Source organism: Eucalyptus grandis, chromosome 9, assembly GCF_016545825.1.
Source record: "Eucalyptus grandis isolate ANBG69807.140 chromosome 9, ASM1654582v1, whole genome shotgun sequence".
NCBI classification, from domain to species: Eukaryota; Viridiplantae; Streptophyta; class Magnoliopsida; order Myrtales; family Myrtaceae; genus Eucalyptus; species Eucalyptus grandis.
In genome coordinates this window covers 16,942,634-16,960,489 of record NC_052620.1, presented here as the reverse complement: position 1 = coordinate 16,960,489, position 17,856 = coordinate 16,942,634, and the positions used below count along the sequence as shown (strand labels likewise).

The window sequence follows — 17,856 nt, the reverse complement described above, 5'->3', positions numbered from 1 at the left end:
AATTTTAAAACTTGAAAACCATCCAATACATATTTCAAAGCGTATCAATCTCCGTTTGTGTATACTATGGTGGTAAGTCAACTATTGACACTTTACATTATCAACATACATGTTAATATCTATCAATTTAATCTTAATGTATTGGACTTCAAATGATTACAGTTACAAAAATCTTCATTTGCATCTTCTGTACCTCAAAAATTAATGACCCATTAGAGATTCCATAAGTGTCATCCAAAATTCTAAACTACTTAATTTTATATCTTACATATTATTGTCGATCATAAAAAATTCTAGATATCATATTACGCAAAAAAAATAAAACCCACAAGCACTATCTTATAAATAAAACCCACAAGTCTCTTTAAAAAAAAAAAAAAAAAAACTCATTTTAAAAACTCATAATGAGAAAAAGCTTTAACAGTTATTTGTGGGGAAATTACCAAGAAAATTCTAAATCTATTACACTTGTACTAATTCAATCATAAGTCTTTGAATTTGACTAATTGAGTCATAAACCTTTTACTAATGTGTCAATGAAGTCCACCCGATCAATTTTGATTGAAAATCATTAACATGGACGTAAACTATCCTATGTGACATAGTTGGCTTAGTGTTGATAATTTTTATACTTTTTTTTAAAAAAATTCTGAAATTTTCTTCTTTTTTCTTTTTTTGCTTTCTTTTTGCTAGGGAGGGTTGGCCTTGCCTGGCGACGATCACCATGCCTACCATAAGGGAGGGTTAGCCTCCTTAGTTGTCACCTAGGTGAGGGCAAGGCTCGTCTAGCCTCTCCTACGTGAGTGAGCACCCTTTGGGCATGGTGATGACTCAAGCAAGCAAGGGGCTGGTTTTGACGACAAATGGAGGCATAATGGCGAGGCCTTGTGGTGGCAATGGCTGGGTGACCATGTAGTAGATGGTGAGTAGCAAATCTATGTGGCCACAATTGGGGAGGGGAAGAGAGGAAACAATTATCCACATCAACGTCGATTATGCCATGTATAATGCCAACATCTACGTCAATAATTTTCTATCAAAATTGATCAGATAGACTTCTTTGACAAAGTATGAATATGTTTAAGATTAAATTGGTAAAATTGACAAAGTTTGGAATTAAATTAACATAAACACAATAGGTTAAGGACTTTCTAGTTAATTTCTCCATTAGCTTGGCTCTAAAGTTTAATGAATAATAGAATTCTATTAATTATATCTATATTATAATTTATTTGAACAAAAATTCTTTTTAAAAAAAATCTATTCAAATTAGAAAATTCATAGGAATGGGATTTTTTTTTTATTTTTTAAAAATGGTTGACATATTTAAGTTTCTAAAAGCTTAACATTGAACTCATCTCATCATCTGAACAAAAAAAAAAGACGGACAAGAAGGGCTAATCTCATCAAAGTCAGTCTCCGCTTGGTCCACCGTAATTAGTGGAGTCTCGGCCGAAGTAAAAAACTCGGAGACCCGACAAACCACGGGAATTTTGCGGGCGGCTCCGAAAAAGATGTTAAAAGCACCCGCAAGTTAGCAAAAATCATCCCTCCGTCCCTCCCCCAAAACGGTGCCGTGTCGGTTGATCTTCCACGTGTAACGACCAAAAAATCTATCCAACCTCACCAGCACACAAACGCATGTCTGTTGGGTCCCATCATATGCTCTCTCCAGCAATCCTTCCGCGCGGACCCGTCTACATGAGCCCAGTTAAGGAGGACCGCTGGATGAAGTGGGCCCAATGAGGAAGCTCGCACGATGAACGGTAGATCTACTGGGCTCATGTGTTCCTGGGGGGGAGCGATTATCTCTCCCCAGTCACGCCTGCTAGCCCGCAAAAGCGGAAAAGCCACCACCAGGCGCAGTTTAGACGAACCGGCGCACCGAACCGACGCTTTCCCGTTCCACTCTCTTTCAGAAAACATTCAAAAGCCGGGCTTGTCTCCTTCCTCCGGAAACTCCTTATCAAGAAGGAAGCAAAATCGACCGCGATTTGCTTCCTTAATTGACTTCCGCCTCCATCAACGCAAGCACCCCAGGCCAATTTCCCCCATTCAATTCCCGTCTCTCCAGTCACCCCCACCATTAACATCACGCCAAAAGCTCGAGCCTTTTACACATGGCGGCCCCTCTGCGCAAGACGACGGCATAGTCACGGTCCAGTACCCCCGACCCCGAGCAAGACCCGACAGAGCAGGAGCTTAAATGCGACCCCAGTCGAAGGCCGAGGCGTGATTAGTGGGTCAAGAATGGTGTCTCCCGAGGCCTCGACGATGGCTAAGCACGCCCTCCTCCGCAACAGGGCCTCCCTCTGCTTCAGCGACGCCTGCCTCTTCCTCGGCGGCGTCCTCATGGCCCTCCTCCTCGTCTGGTCCTTCTCCTCCTTCGCCTACCCACCGAGTGCCTCGCAGACCCTAGCCGCCTCCTCCTCCTCCGCCGCCGCCGAGGCCCCGCCGGAATGCGCCGCCGCCGCCGCCGCGCCGCCGCGCGACTCGGAGGAGAGCGACAACTTCTACGACGACCCCGAGCTGAGCTACTCGATGGAGAGGCCGATGCGGGGCTGGGACGAGAAGCGGCGGGAGTGGCTGCGGCAGCACCCGTCGCTGGCCTCCGGCGAGGGAGGCCGCGAGCGGGTCGTGCTGGTGACGGGGTCGCAGCCGTCGCCGTGCAAGAACAAGATCGGCGACCACCTCCTCCTCCGCTTCTTCAAGAACAAGGTCGACTACTGCCGCCTCCACGGCTGCGACGTCTTCTACAACAACGTCCTCCTGCAGCCCCAGATGTTCTCCTTCTGGGCCAAGTACCCCGTCGTCCGCGCCGCCATGCTCGCCCACCCGGAGGCCGAGTGGATCTGGTGGATCGACTCCGATGCCCTCTTCACCGACATGGACTTCGAGCTCCCGCTTGAGCGGTACAAGGGCCACAACCTCGTCGTCCACGGTTGGACAAACCTGATCTACGAGAAGAAGAGCTGGACGAGCATCAACGCCGGCGTGTTCCTCATCCGGAACTGCCAGTGGTCGATGGACTTCATGGACGTGTGGGCCGGAATGGGCCCGCAGAGCCCGGAGTACGAGCGGTGGGGCCACGTCCTCCGCTCCACCTTCGCCGACAAGTTATTCCCGGACTCCGACGACCAGTCGGCTCTGATCTACTTGCTGTTAACGCAGAAGGATCGGTACGGCGACAAGATCTACGTCGAGAACGAGTACTACTTCGAGGGATACTGGGAGGGGATCGTGGGCACGTTGCCTAACATCACCCGCGAGTACGAAGACATGGACCGGCAAGGCCCCCGGCGCTGCGGCGGAGGCACGCGGAGAAGGCGAGCAGATACTACGCGGCGCGGCGGGCGGAGGCGGAGGCGGAGGCGGGCGCGGCGCGGAAGAGGCCGTTCGTGACCCACTTCACCGGGTGCCAGCCGTGCAGCGGGAACCACAACCAGATGTACTCCGGCGAGTCGTGCTGGAACGGGATGGTGAAGGCGCTGAACTTCGCCGACAACCAGGTCCTCCGCCGGTACGGGTACGTCCGCCCGGATCTGATGGACTCCGCCGTCGTGAAGCCCATCCCGTTCGATTACCCGGCGGGCGGAGACGACGGCGGCGGCGGCGACGGCGGCGGCGAGGGAGCGAGATAAAGCAACAACAAAAAAATGAAAAAGATAGAACAGTACAAATAGGTAAAAAAAAATAATAATAACGAAAAGAAGCAGGGAAGTATCTTTGTTGGGACAGAGCTCTTGGGGAGAGTGTATTTGTCGATATTGGTTGTTGATTAAACTAAGGTTTGCTCCCTTCTAGAAATCAGTTTCGCCTAATATTTAATTATTTTCTCCCTTATTATTTTCTTTTTTGGTTGGGATAGGTGATTTGCTAATTTAGTTCGTCTTCCGTGTTTGATTCCCAATGCAGACTTCTTATTTTTAAAATTTCATTGTGACTGGACAGAGTTAAAAACCGTTAAAAATTTCAAATTGGTATAACACCTCCACCTCAAATTAATTTTCGCCTCACAAAAAAATCAACCTATGACCATAATTGATCTTATTTTCCTAATATCAGTCAGCAATACATTTATAATACATTTATCAATTCAAGATTTTATGTGAGAAGTAAATAACAAAATTAATTTGAAATAAATATGGTCATAGGTTGCTAGTTAGGAACTTTTTAATGGCGTTAGTCCTTCTTGAATATCCTGTTACCATGTTGTAGGCTAGGTAGAGCCGGTATTGGTTCGGCCTTACTCTTTTTTTTCATTTTGTCTTTGTATACCAGCATGCGACCTAGGTATGAAGCATATATTATGTTCCCTTAGATGGAAAAATTGTCCGCTTTTGGATTTGGTAAATTGGGATGTAAATTATGTAATAATGGAAGCTTTGCTGTTCTTGCCTCTATAGACAAGTCTAATAATGGAGCCGTTTGTTGGTCCAATGAAGATGTTATTAATTATTGGAACTCCAAGACAAAAAGAAACGAAGGGGCGGTTTGGAATTCACAGCCCATGCAAGCTAAGCTTGATTTTGCATCAAGAAACATGGTACTCCTGGCAAAGTGTGTGGCATAATTTGTCCAGCTCTAGTCTCCTAACTCAAGCTGATTATAAAGTGAAACTTTGTTTATTCTCAATTAGTCCAACCCAAGAAAAGCACAAATTTTCATACCCGAATCCCTATTGTAATTGATTAATTAAGTCATTACTAATGCATTTTTTATAACATTCAGATTCACTACATCTCATCATGCCATGTCCAGAAGTACTGTTGGGTTCAAAGCAACATCGAGTTTTCATCCTGTTCAAGTATCTTATGGAATAGATGTCAATCACATTATCAGTCTAAGCTTTTGATGGCTTTAAAGTCGGTTCTTGCCCAGCCTCTACTAGTCGAATTTCACGTACCAGTTCCTCACACATTTGGCATAAACATTATAGATTTCCATACTTGATTAAAGTGGACACCCGACTTCAATATAGAGATTCATCATTCTCTTTACTTTCAATTTTTGAATTCAAAGACAGATGAATCTCTTTGACTGCTTTTCATGATAATCCTTCGTTCCATCGACTGCTCCTTTTTCCTCCCTTTGCGCACTAAAGGCAAAAGATGCTTCACCCCTTTTGCCTCACAAATTACGTGCATGATTGGTGGATGATTCCTCGCTTTCAAGAGCCCCGCTCCATAAAACCATCATGATGCTGGCGAAATTGGCGTTATGTTTGATTTTCCAATATTCTGTACGACTGTGATTATTCTTTTTCTACTCATTTTTGAATCATAATTATTACCTAATTAAATGGGCTTTCTTCCAGATAGCATGATTAAGTGGCCCAGAATCAGATTCTCGAATTTGCGTTATGTGTTTACGTATAGCGAAGGCAAAATTAGACAGACTGGCTAATGGCGAAACCTTTTTTATTTTCATTTCTTTTTTGCTTCATAGTTTTTTAAATCGATGTTAGTTATGACTGGTCGCTTTCTTATTACTTGCGACAAGACTAAGAATGATATTTTGAAGTCTCACTTTGGCGTATAAGAGATATGGTCAGATCCTCCTGGTGATTATGATCCCCAACCCTTCGATTTATTTTATTGTTTAGGATCAATTACTAATACACTTATGACAAACTTACTTCAAAACTAATTTTTTTACCACTAAAAATCTCAAACTGGAATATCGTGATAAATTTATCAAAAACTAAAATTTTTATTATCAAAAACCCCATACTAGTACATTTTTGACAAATTTACCTCTATTAGTTTAAGTTAAATTAGATTAATACCATGAAAAATCACAAATCGATATAACTGTCATAAATGAAGAGTAAAATCCTAAATTAGTACACTTGTCAATTGCGACATGTCATTCGGTTCAATAATTTGACGGTAAAGTTTAATGGAAACTAATAGAGAGTAAATTTATTATAAATATGCTAATTTAGGATTTTTTGTGATAAAAAATAATTTTGAATGAATTTGTCATATGTATACAAATTTAGAATTTTCTTGATATTACCCTATTTTCCTATTTAAATTTCACAAGTGTAATTACAACATTAGAATGTACATATGTTTGGTTCTCTTGGTAACTATTTTGCTTCTTATAGTCATACTCATACCCATATAATATTTAAACTGATGATGGATTAGATAACAAGACAATTATTTTTTTAACCTTTGTTTATTTCATGAAAAATGAATAATTTGAAAAATATTTTTCTAAGAATGATCATTTGTTTGCCTATAATTAGTCAATGGAATTTTTTTTATTAAAGTATATTTTATTGATTCAATATTGTAAGCAAGATTATTTTTATGAAAATTTTAAATCATTAATTTTCGTAAAATAAATGTATTCTAGGCCTGCAAGTGCTGAGCTGTGTTTATTACCTACCGTGGCTATAACATTTATTTATTTTTATCCTCCTAATTAATACCTAGTCAAAAAGAGCCGCATGATCTGTGTTTCCATTAATGGCGGCAGCAAAGCGTCAACCGCCAGCCCTTTATCTCCTCAGGTCTGATCCCGCTTTTAGGCCTGCAACTGCAAGTGCCAATCTTGGATGAGCATGTGGCCCAGTCCACAGAATACCACATGATCATCCAAGGTTTTTTTTTTTTTCTTAAATGTTTTAAGAAAAAAAAAAAACCTTGGATGATCATGTGGTATTCTGTGGACTGGGCCACTTGGATATGCTTAACTTGGGGCCTACTCGTTCGGCATTGATCAAAAGTAAAAATAAGGAAAAAAAAATACTCTTTTGATTTCCCACTCAAATTTAATTTATAGATTATAAAAAAGATGATAACCCATATGTTAATTCACATGTCACAAATCTATATATTTATAAAAATTTCGACTCAAATTGAGAGAGAGAGAGAGAGCCCAAATTCGTGGGTCAATTTAGGTAAGTCATATAAGTCCATATTTGAGATTGGGGATACACTATGAATATATAGATATTTGACCTTCCAAATGCCACTTTAGTGGATATGGATAGATGACCAACGGGCCATTGCCTCCCTTCTTTCCCAGCTCAAGTAGTAAAGACTTGCATTGATAGGTCACACAATCGCAAGTAAACTTTACGTTCCTTCGTAGCCGATCCCCTTTTTTTCGGCTGTTCTATTCCTTTTCATTAGTTTCTTATCTCACCAAGCCAGATAAGGAAATTAAGAAGGAAGGCTTCTGGTTTAAATGAGCAAATTTCTAGGGGCTGCAAGGGGCAGCCATTCCAATTCCACGTACTTTGTTGTAAAACAAATTCACTTAGCACATAACATTTGTTTTGCTAAGACAAAACATGCTAAGACAAAACAGGACAAGAGATAAGCGATAAAAAAACAGAACATTAAGGTTATGCAATTGGACCAATCTACTCAAGAACTGGACCACCTGGAAAACCGATCAAGTTCCAAGTCTAGTTCCTGAATTTGAGCGAAGAACCACTCAAGAATTGGACCAAGCTGACCGAATTTGAAACCGGTTTCATAAAGCCCAAAACTTAGTTTTTCTCGTGGCACCTTTTTCTCTAGCTCTCAATTTGTTCTCTCCAACTCTACTTAAGACACTTAACAACTCTCTCTCTCTCCCTCCCCTCTTTCTCCCTGACTCAGGCTCCCTGCTCACCTTTGTTGGTCTGTTACTTTGAACTTTTCTTTTACTCATTATTTAGCGGTAAAAAATGAAACCAAAAGAAAGAGCAAAAGAAAATTGGTTCTCGAGTAAACTCTGTAGTTGAACCAAAAAACAAGATAGGCTCCAGAGTTGGTTCCATGGCAAAAATGGTAACTTTCAAGTTAAAAGAAATTAAGAATTGGTACTAACAGGGAACCTATCAACTAAAACCAATCACCCCTAAAGAACCTCACTTTGGAGGTGAACGGACCAGTTCACTTCCAGAAATCAAGACAACTACAAGCTGCTATGCCTACAGTCCAAGCATTGCCCACATTTGGATCTGACCGATATTGAAAAGGTAAAATCGTCAAGCAACATAGGCTCAAAACCATCTTCAGAAATAACATATTTGAATCCACTGTGCAATTAGCGTGGATTTCAAAGGCAGAATCATTTTGTGCATGAGCAGAACATGTTAATAGTCAGACTGCAAGTCCACCAGGTCCTGATTAAGAACAGAGAGGGTCTTGTAAGAATCCTATCAACCAAACCATCTGGTGCATCAAGTTAAAACCAAACACAAGGAAAGAAGCTTCTTTTGACCCAAGAAAATAATGTAGCTTTAGAAAGGAAATGCAGTATGATGCATATCAGAACAAAATGAGGTTTCATGAGCTGATAAAAAATAGTGCACGACCTTTTTAAACTCAGAATAGGGTCAAAAATAGCTCGAATTAGGTAGCATCAACAACATTCCAGATAGAAGCTTGGAATCAAGTCAAGCAAAAAATTTACCCAGGAGGCTCTGAGGTTTGCATGAGAATTCTGAATATTGATAGTAGATAAGGACGGATGATTAAGAAGCTTGGAATTCTAAGAGAAGCAATGAAGTGCCAACACGGTAGAAGGATATGTTCCACTTTATGGTGAAATGAGGTTTCTAATATCTACCAACATTCCCTGTCTAGTGGCTTTGAGAAGTTCTCTTCAGAACCCCAGAACAGGTGTTGTAGCAAAGAGGAATGTTTCTCCTTTTTGTTCCTTCTGTAACTCCTCCCTTCACAAGGATAGAAGACCAGGTCGTTAATGTTTTTCTTCTTGACCTAATCTCATGAGTTATGACCAAAAGGGCTCATTTAACTTTACAACAATTAAAGATCATGCAAACATTACAACTCTCGAATCTCCAAAGCTACAGCAAATTTTGGACTATAAAAAAAGAGAACTACCATAGTTTTCAAGCAGGTCAATATTTGTGAAAACAAGAACTTACATCATTACAGATAAAGGACTACCTCAGGAAATCATCACATTGGCTTCATCTTCCTCAGCATTACCAAATTCACTGAACATGTACTGGCTTTGATACTCCATCAAGTATTGTGTCGATCTCTTCACATCCAAAAAGAGATTGTAGACTCGCGTGATGTCCTCCAACTCCACAATTTTCCCCTTCCGCTTCTGGCATGACAAAGCAGCAGCCGTAATGAGATTGATAGCATACCTCAAGGATGTATCCACTCCAATCTTTGTCAACAAGAGTTTTGCCTCTTCAGACATTTCAACATCCTCCTCTTGGCACCTAATGTCTATAATCTTGCGAATTTCATCTTCAGTATAGGGCTGAGTAGTGATGATGAGAAGACGGTCCAGAAGGTCAATGGGAATTCCATGCGGGGATTTGTAGTTTGTGCCTCGAATGGTGGTGATCCCTCTGTTGGTAGCAACAACCAATATAGGAGCCATCTCATTCTCCAGAGCACGATTTAAGAAAGAGAAGCACTCTATATCAAGCATGTGCACTTCATCAATGAAGAGCACTCCTGGCACTATCTCAGCTTTTCCTTCCTCCCTCCACTCTGCCACTTTGGTGTCTATCTGCTCCCTCACTTCTGCACGAATTTCACCAGTATCACCAGTAAACAGAGCCAGAAATCCCTGTGTCCTGAAATCAAGAGAGGTTTTTTGAGAGAGCACATAAGGAATAGATCATTTGATGGACACATAAAGCTCTACTATGCAAAAATTGAATGGTAAAGAAGGATTTTCAGGAGAAAAGTAGTCAAACTACTGCCTGAAATCCTAGACTGTAGTTGAGTTACCGCCTGCAATCCTAGACCAGCATGAAAAACAAGCTGAACTATAAAGCCGGGGCAAACATCGCTTCACAGACACAATGTCTGCATATGCAACGCCACTTCACAAAATTCGTCTTAGTTGCCACACAATGTATTACCTTACTTTTGATATTAATTGGGTAGAGACAAGCCAAACTACATAGCCTGATCGGACTGCAAACGAACTAGAAGCAGTTCACCATCGGCCACATGCTCTAATTTAGGAAATGTTAGCATTGGCCACAAGTAAGAAAAGCTCCTCAGCTCAGTTAAAGATAAATCTGAAGCAGCTCATCTAGGGGCAGAACATTTGTTCCCAAATACAAAATCTAGAGATAGGATCAATAAATAAATGAAACGAATCTGCAGCAACTCATCCCGGGAAAAATTGAACGAAAATATGGAAAGAGATTGGAATATTTTCAGCAATATGGTACAGAGAACCATAAACAAAAAGCAGGGAAAGACTGTATGAAAATATGGAAAGGAGATAATAATATTTTCAGCAACATGGTGGAGAGGACGATAAACTATGAACAAACAAAAAGCAGAAAAACTTGTGCTCGCAAGGATCTAAAGACAAGCCACTACCCAATACTAGAAAACCAAACCACTGTTTTGGAGAAGTATAATGGGATCGTTAAACAGCCAAGAAGTGGAATTACAAACACAACTAAAGATTATCCTATCAGTGAGAAGACACCATTTTGAAAAAATTCCACAGGTTCCATCTCATAAACTTGCAAATGCATCAAGGAGTTTCTAGATATCAATCAGACAATAAAAGCTCTACATAATAGATACGTAACACCAACAAGACAATCCCGAATTGCCCAATCATCAAATAAACTACTTCTGAAAACTAAAATCCTTAATTGAAATGCTTTAAAAGTACCCATAAACAACACGAAACCATGAACAACAAGAAAGCAGTGAGCTCTTTACATACCTGCTATTGATAACATCAATCTCATGGAGAGTGACACAATGCACCACCTCCTTCCGTTTCTGTAACTCGCCATCTGGGCACTGCACGAACTTCGTCTGCGGCCCCATCGCATCATAGTCCCTCGACCGCGAGAATGACCTCCCAAGCTTCGTGATCTTCCCCGACGCCTTATCGATCGCAACAACATCCCCACTCTGCACCTTCTCCTTCCCCAGCGCCTCGATCATCTTTGCCCCCAAATCGTACACCGTCTCCATCTCTGTAGTCTTAAGCGTCAGCTTCCCGGTCTTCGAAGCAGCCCCCGCCACGGCAGGGCGGTCAATTTGGACCTCAACGACCTCGCCTTCAATCACTTCAGCTTCCTCTTTGATCCTCACCCCGATCGCCTTTCGAAATGCCTGCATGAGGGCCTCGGTCTTGGACATCTCGAGGGAGAAGAGCTCGCTGCCCGCGAGCATGGCGAAGGGGGTCTCGAGGCCGAGGGACTTGGCCATGCCCATGGCGATGGCGGTCTTGCCGGTGCCGGGTTGGCCCGCGAGGAGCACGGCGCGCCCGGCGATCTTGCCGTCCTTGATCATCTGGAGGATGACGCCGGCGGCCTTGCGGGCGGCGGTCTGGCCGACCATGCCCTCGGAGACGGCGCGGGCCTCGAGGGAGGAGTCGAGGCCGAGGCCGCGGATGTGGGAGTGGGCGCCGATGCGCTCGATTCGGGTCAAGTCCCGGGTTTCTGAGAGCTTCACCTCCGCCATGGCGAGAGAGAGAGGGGAGGGAGAGCGAGTCGGAGAGGGACGAGAGAGAGCGAGAAGAGTTTTCGAAGATCAGGGTTTTAGGGTTTTGAGAGGGAAAGGAAAGGTCGGGTGCTCCGGGACGAGGAAAATTCCAAATAAAAGCAGGAAATATCTTTATTTTTTTTATATAAGAATTTGAAGTTGATATTATTTTATATAAAGTCTCGAAATGCTTTCATTTGTCTTTTAAATAAAGGATGAAAGTAGATCATATTTCAAATAAAGGCTTAAAGTGATCATATTAATCTCAAATAAGGAATTTAAACTTCCTATTTAGTGAGAGGCAATTCTACTCTTAAGTTTCTTACTTTTTTTCTATTTTTCTTTGCCAAAATCGAAAAAAAAAAAAAACACATGGTGGGGCAGCGACTATAGGTGGGGAAGCCCTCCCGCCTCTTTTTTTTTTTTTTTTTTTAATTTTTCTTTTTTAATCTTTAATCTAATTTAATTTTAATTTACATTATATTTTGACAAAAATATTCCTAATTGATCGAAACTTTTTTTCCATGCCCTTATTTTAAAAAAGAAAATATTCATTCACGCAACTATTTGAGAAAACGATGATATTTGGGCTCTTATTTGAAAAATAAGAATAGTTTATACTTTTATTTGGAATTTTTTCTTGAAAATGATGAGTCTATAAAAATTATGGGCAAAAATAAGGCGCCGACCTATATTTCTTGAAAATGGTTTAATTTCATAATAAATATTTCAACTTTCAGTTCAACTCTAAATTTATTTCAAAGCTTTTGTTATGTCACGAAAGATCACAAACTTCCATTGAGTTCCCATATTTTCCCACAGTTAGGATTCCGTCTTTCTTTCTTTTTTTCTTTTTTGTCTAATCAAAATAAATCACTTTAATTTAATTAGCAAAATGGATGGAGCAACCACGAGTAATGTCAAAACAAAAGCTGGTGCCATAGTTGCTAGGAGGCTTTCCTCGAAAGTAGGGAAATTGTTTTGGAAGTATATTGCCTTACTATTTCGAGCAAAAGAAAAGATTACGGCCCAGTTATCGACCGTTGTCGGCCGGCTGTCACGCCAAATTCGATTACTAATCCAGTGACCAGCCTAAAAAATCCAGAAAGATTGAGCCCATGGGACAAAGCCTTAAAAAAGTTTGAAATTAGTTTGGCCCATTACGGCCCATAGGCTTGGAAGGCAATATTTTATGGTTTTATTTTTGTGCCCACATCAATAACCAATCTACAAATAGAAATGCGACGTGTGTTCTTATATCGCCCATTTAGCCTTTTTGGTTGCCAACACATATAACCAATCTAATGTCGACCTATTTTAAAATGTATAGAGACTATTTTGAATCAAACTAGATGGTTTTGAATTGCAAACAAATGTAAATGGATCACCAATAACATGGGAAAAGTACGAAAAAAATGCTAAACACATAGCATTTATACCAATTCTATAGCTTTATTGGTTCCAACCATTCTTTTGGTTCCAACTTGTAAGTTAAGGATCAGTAAATCAATGGCAGGACTAGGCTATGAACCTGCTTAAGAGTCCGTAATGAGTCAATTAGCTTGTTTGAGAATTGGCAACCACAAAATTGGTCATAGAGTATTCGACCATAAGGATCGATATTGAGATGATCATGTACCATCATGGATCAGCAAATGATCATGGCTCGATTCCGCCCGACTAATGCACTGGTCGCAGGTGATTCCGCTTGGTCATTGTACCGATCGTGAATGGCTATGAATCGATCAAATGCGACCATAAGTCGAGATAGATTGATCGATTCTACACGATTAGATGACAATCGATAATCAACCATGGATCAAAAAAACTCAGCGCAGTTCAAATTTGAGTTGATCATGCCTTGTGGCGCAGGACATTGGACCATCCACTATGCCAAGAATGGCTTTGTCACGAACTTTAGGTGTGTCGAAATGGTCGTTAGGGGATATATATAAAGCTTTTACTCAATTCTGACTGTACTTCCAATAGCCTATCTCCCATGGTTGCCATGTTGCTTGAAAATGGACAAAAGATAAGCTTCTATAATACCTTAGCTTCTTCATGAAGGAGGATGACTCATCATTTTGGGTAAATCCTTATAGATTTGGTAACTATTATCAAAGATTTACTTTGGGAATTAAATAAGGGATCCATGCCAAATGTTCCAATAAAAATGAAACACCTTGGGGCAAATTATAGCTATATTATGACCTAGGTGCCACCTTATCTTCTTAGAGTGCCACCTATTTATGATGATTTGTTCTTTAATAATGAATCAAGTACTTATATAGCCCAATAAAAAGAAGAAAAACAAGCCTTTAAACGATTACACTAGGCCATTAGATCTCCACCTCATAAGCCTAAGTGTTCACTCGAAGATTTGGCAATAATGACCGAAGATTTGCTTTGGAGAAGAAGTTAGTGACTCATAAGCTTAGGCATCCATGAAAGATATGGTCATCATTACTATAATATTCTCCTTGAAAAACAAGTAGTTCAAATTATGATGGCATGGTATAAATAGTCCAATAGAAAATAAATAGGTAAGTCTCCAATTATTACATTAAGCCATTAGGTATGCTATCTTTCAAAATAGACATCACACCTTGTAATTTAGGCTTGCCACCTCAATGTCATAGCTATGCCACTCTAAGAAATATGATCGAGCCATTTCGATGAGTAATGATGAGGTTGGTGCCTATAAATAGGAGGAGTCTCCATTCATTTCCATCATTGAAGCCCTTTTGCCACTAACACACCATTCTCATATTTCTTTCCTTTCTCTTAACCTTGCACCATCGCCCCCATTGAGTCATTCAAGTGAGTTATCGAAGTTTACTCACATAAGTAAGATCTCTATTTCTCCTTTAGGGTGGTAGTCTCCATTGTCGAGTCTAGTTAGGTGCTCATCCGTTAAGCCGCGGGTAGGATGTTGGATCTTTTGTATGATTTTGCTCATGATTGTACTTGAATGTGTGCTTAAGTTGTTCACACTCGAAATGAGGCTAAGGTTTGCTCGGGTAGAGTTCAATGTGAGGCAAGGTCGCCTATGGCCACAAGGCCTTGGATCAGCATTAAAGCGTACCGATTCCAAGTCTTGTTCGGTGCATGGATTGCCCAAGGTCACGAGGTCATGGATCGGCATTGAGGCACGCCGGTTCTAAGTCTTGATCGGTACGGGGATCACCTAAGCCCACAAGGTCTTGACAAGGTACTAAAGTGTGCCAATTATATGTTTTGATTGGTACGGAGACTTTGTGTTTGGCATTTGAATTAAGCCATAAACCAAAGGTCATTCACAACATAAAGTATGTTCACGCCGGGTCGAGAACAAGGTCTATTGAGCTTAGGAGATTCACGAAAGGGAGGTGTACCTAAATCTCAAGGCCTTAAATCAGTATTGAGGCGTGCCATTTCCAAGCCTTATCCAGTGCGAGGATCGTCACTAAGTGATTGATTTAAGTCACAAACTAAAAGTCGATCCCGACATGTTCATTAGCGTAGTACAAGAATTCATGGCACATACGTATGTATGAGCATGCCTTCAAGCCATGCATGTGTCGGTTAAGAAAAATAAGAACCGGCTTTTATGATGCACTTATGTGTGTGCACTTAAAAAGGAAAAAGTGTCTAGCGTAGCGGCAATGCCTCGTTTGTTGAATAGGACGCCCTAATTTGAGCTAGGATGCTTGGGTCTTGAGCTTGAAAGCCTTAGGGAGCTAGCCTCGAGAAGTCTCGGTCGAGCCGAGATGCCCTAGTCAAGTGAGGAAGCTTAGCAAGAAGTTGGAAGCCCCGGTCGAACCAGGCCCTCCCGGATGAGCCAAGACGTGAGTAAATCAATTTGCATGAGTGCCAATTATGCATAAGCATGATATGTTGATAAGTTCATTATTAAGCCGAAGGTATTTTACATCGACATTATATATTCAGTCAAGACATGGCAAGTAATTTACTATTGATCTATCATCAACACTACTTGTTAGGCTTTGATGATGAGATACTTTCCTAATAGAGAATTAAGAATTTTATTTACTAAGTTCCCAAGACTCCCTCATCTTTCAGTCTTGTGGGCATGGAAGTTTCACATCAGTTTTGGGAGCTACAGTCATGCTAGAGGAGATAGGAATTCTCCTAGCCTATGTTGTTGTATGATGTAAAAAGAAGGCCCATAGAGAAATGGCTTGTAAAAATACTATTATAATATAGACCGGTATGTGTTTGTGTGATGTATGTTCCAGTCTTCCAACTATTGTTTGTCTAGGGAGTTGATTGTTCACGTTTCTACATGTGCACGATAATAAGATAAAAAGATCAGGACGGCAACAAACTTGAGACGTGAAAATAACCCCTGCAGTTCAAGACCCTGGAGATGGAGTTGGGGTCGTGATAGATTCAGTCCTAAACATTTTAATTTCTAACAATTTTCACGTCGATATTAATTGAGTCCATTTGGTCAATTTAAACTAGAAATTAGTGATATGGATGTCGATCGCTCGACATGGCATAGTTGATGCTAATGGAACAATTTTACAAATTTTATAAATACTTTTTTTGAACTTTTAATTAACTTTTTTTTCCTTTTTCCTTTATTTCCTTTCTCTCCCTGTTTTTTTTTTTTTTTTTGCCTCCCCTGACCTTCGTGATGGCTGATGTGACATCCTGATTTTCAAGTTCTATTTTTGATTGAATAAGTTGGGCTTTTCATCGATACACCTATAGTTCTTTTCTCAAAGTTGGCTGCTTTGTGAAATAACTAACCTATCTAGTGAAGTTATTAGGGAATATAAATGCAATATACTTAAGAATTCGACCAAAAACTGAATGCTCGACCGTATTAATCTGCAATAGTCATTATGGCATTGTCAAAATCGACCAAATATCGGGGATAAGTCAATTCAAATTTCGAGATACGTGATCAAAGTGTGGGTGATTTCACCTGATTGCAAAATTCTCGTCAATCGATACTAGATTGATTTTTCTGTCGTTTTGGGTACCCTATGTCTGTATTGAAATCTCGATATTTTCATGACAACCGAGAGTTTTCAATGCATTGAAGATGTACATTGTGGTTCGAAATAATCGACCACAGGTCAATTGTACCAAAAATTCCGTAAAGTTACTCGGTAGGTTAGGTTACACTAAAATCGCGCCAAATCGAAATTAATCACGAATTTGAATCCGACTTCAGAAATTGAAAGTTTTGCCATATCACAAGTCATTTTAGGAATGTCAACTCATCATTCAAAGAATTTTCGGCGAATTCAGGATTTTTACAGAAAATCGATTCGGACAATTTGGAAAAGAACGGAATTCGGAAGGGCCAAATTGAAAGGATTTTTGGCCTCCTTTATGAGCTACTTGGTGAAGGGAAATTGTGTGAGCTTCTTTCTCAACAAAATTGGACATCAAATTGAAGAAATGAAAGTCCAATTAAGTGAAATTCGTAGGCTTGCATGGGGGCTGCAACTTGTGGACATCAATCTAGCTATTTGTGGAATTTTATGTGCATAAAGGCTTGGGAGACATTAGGGATGTGCATGAGAACTTGTGGGACCAAGAATTGATGAGTATAAAATATTTTATCTAACTTTTTCCCTCGCCCTCCTTAGGTCTCTCCCTCTCGCACGTTCCCTTGTAGCCGACAACCCCCTGCAGTAGTCTTCATTTCTATTTTTTTCTCCTTTGACTTTCGCCCCCCTTATCCACTCATCTCGCACGTCTCTTTCTCTCCCTTCTTTTCTATTCTCCCACGTCCCTCCCCCTCAGCCGACATCCCTTCTTCTTTGACTCCTGCGGACCCAACTCCTCCATGTTTTCCTCTCTCTCTCTCTCTCTCTCTTATGTTGTCTCATTCATCTATTTCTCCCTCTGCCAGCACTCCACCGACGCCACCAACCTGCTCCCTTCTCCTCTTCCTTGCCGCGTGTTGCTCCATCTCCATGCCCCAACTCCATCGAAACAGCACGCTAGTCAACTCCAGTGACCAGTTGATTGCAAGCCTCAGCCAGTGACGCCACCTTGTCGCGCGACCCCTCCCCCTCATCTGCTTTCCCCTCACGGCCAACGTTCCAGTTGCAGCTAGCTGAGTCCCACATCCACTACTAAACAGCCATAGCAAGTCAACAGCTCCTCCATCATCGTGTTGCACTCGCACCACCACCCGTGGCTGCTAAGACCAGCCCAAGCCGCACCTGTTTAGCCACCAATTTCATCTCCACAGAACTAGAGCAGCAAGACCAGCTCCACCGTGAGCTTTGCGAGGCCGATTTTGGCTTCAATTTGGCCTTCGTTGGCGCCACCATAAGCCCGAGTTCCAGCCGTCGTCACTATGGACTCACCGGCTTGCAAATCTAGTGAGTTTACTCACTAAACTTTGCTTATGGAGTTAATTATG

The 17,856-nt window shown here is 41.2% G+C and overlaps 2 protein-coding genes across 5 annotated transcripts; one reads left to right on the top strand and one right to left on the bottom strand.

Moving 5' to 3' along the window:
* Positions 1 to 1,873: 1,873 nt before the first annotated feature.
* On the top strand, positions 1,874 to 3,828 carry LOC104418433 (putative glycosyltransferase 7). Its single transcript, XM_010029779.3, is given in 2 exon segments — positions 1,874 to 3,288; positions 3,291 to 3,828. Coding segments are annotated over 2 exon segments (1,389 nt in total). The 5' UTR covers positions 1,874 to 2,250; the 3' UTR covers positions 3,642 to 3,828.
* A 3,900-nt stretch (positions 3,829 to 7,728) lies between these two features.
* LOC104418432 (ruvB-like 2) lies at positions 7,729 to 11,538 on the bottom strand. Of its 4 annotated transcripts, none has more exons than XM_039302109.1 (3): positions 10,693 to 11,538; positions 8,900 to 9,571; positions 7,729 to 8,131 (listed from the first exon to the last, which is right to left on the bottom strand). In XM_039302109.1, exons 1-2 carry the CDS (start codon positions 11,439 to 11,441, stop codon positions 8,923 to 8,925), a joined length of 1,398 nt encoding a protein of 465 aa, XP_039158043.1. In that variant the 5' UTR covers positions 11,442 to 11,538; the 3' UTR covers positions 7,729 to 8,131; positions 8,900 to 8,922. The 4 variants fall into 4 exon arrangements, with proteins under 4 accessions (XP_039158043.1, XP_039158045.1, XP_010028079.1 ...); XM_039302111.1 differs by having other exon boundaries at positions 8,922 to 9,571; XM_010029777.3 differs by lacking the exon at positions 7,729 to 8,131 and adding an exon at positions 8,408 to 8,683.
* Between the last annotated feature and the right edge of the window lie 6,318 nt (positions 11,539 to 17,856).

Excerpts from the sequence above, each read along its gene's own strand:
- LOC104418432 (XM_039302109.1), bottom strand. The coding sequence starts at position 11,441 with ATGGCGGAGGTGAAGCTCTCAGAAACCCGGGACTTGACCCGAATCGAG. Across the intron at positions 9,572-10,692 it reads ATTGATGTTATCAATAGCAG|GACACAGGGATTTCTGGCTC; the intron begins GTATGTAAAGAG and ends TCTTGATTTCAG.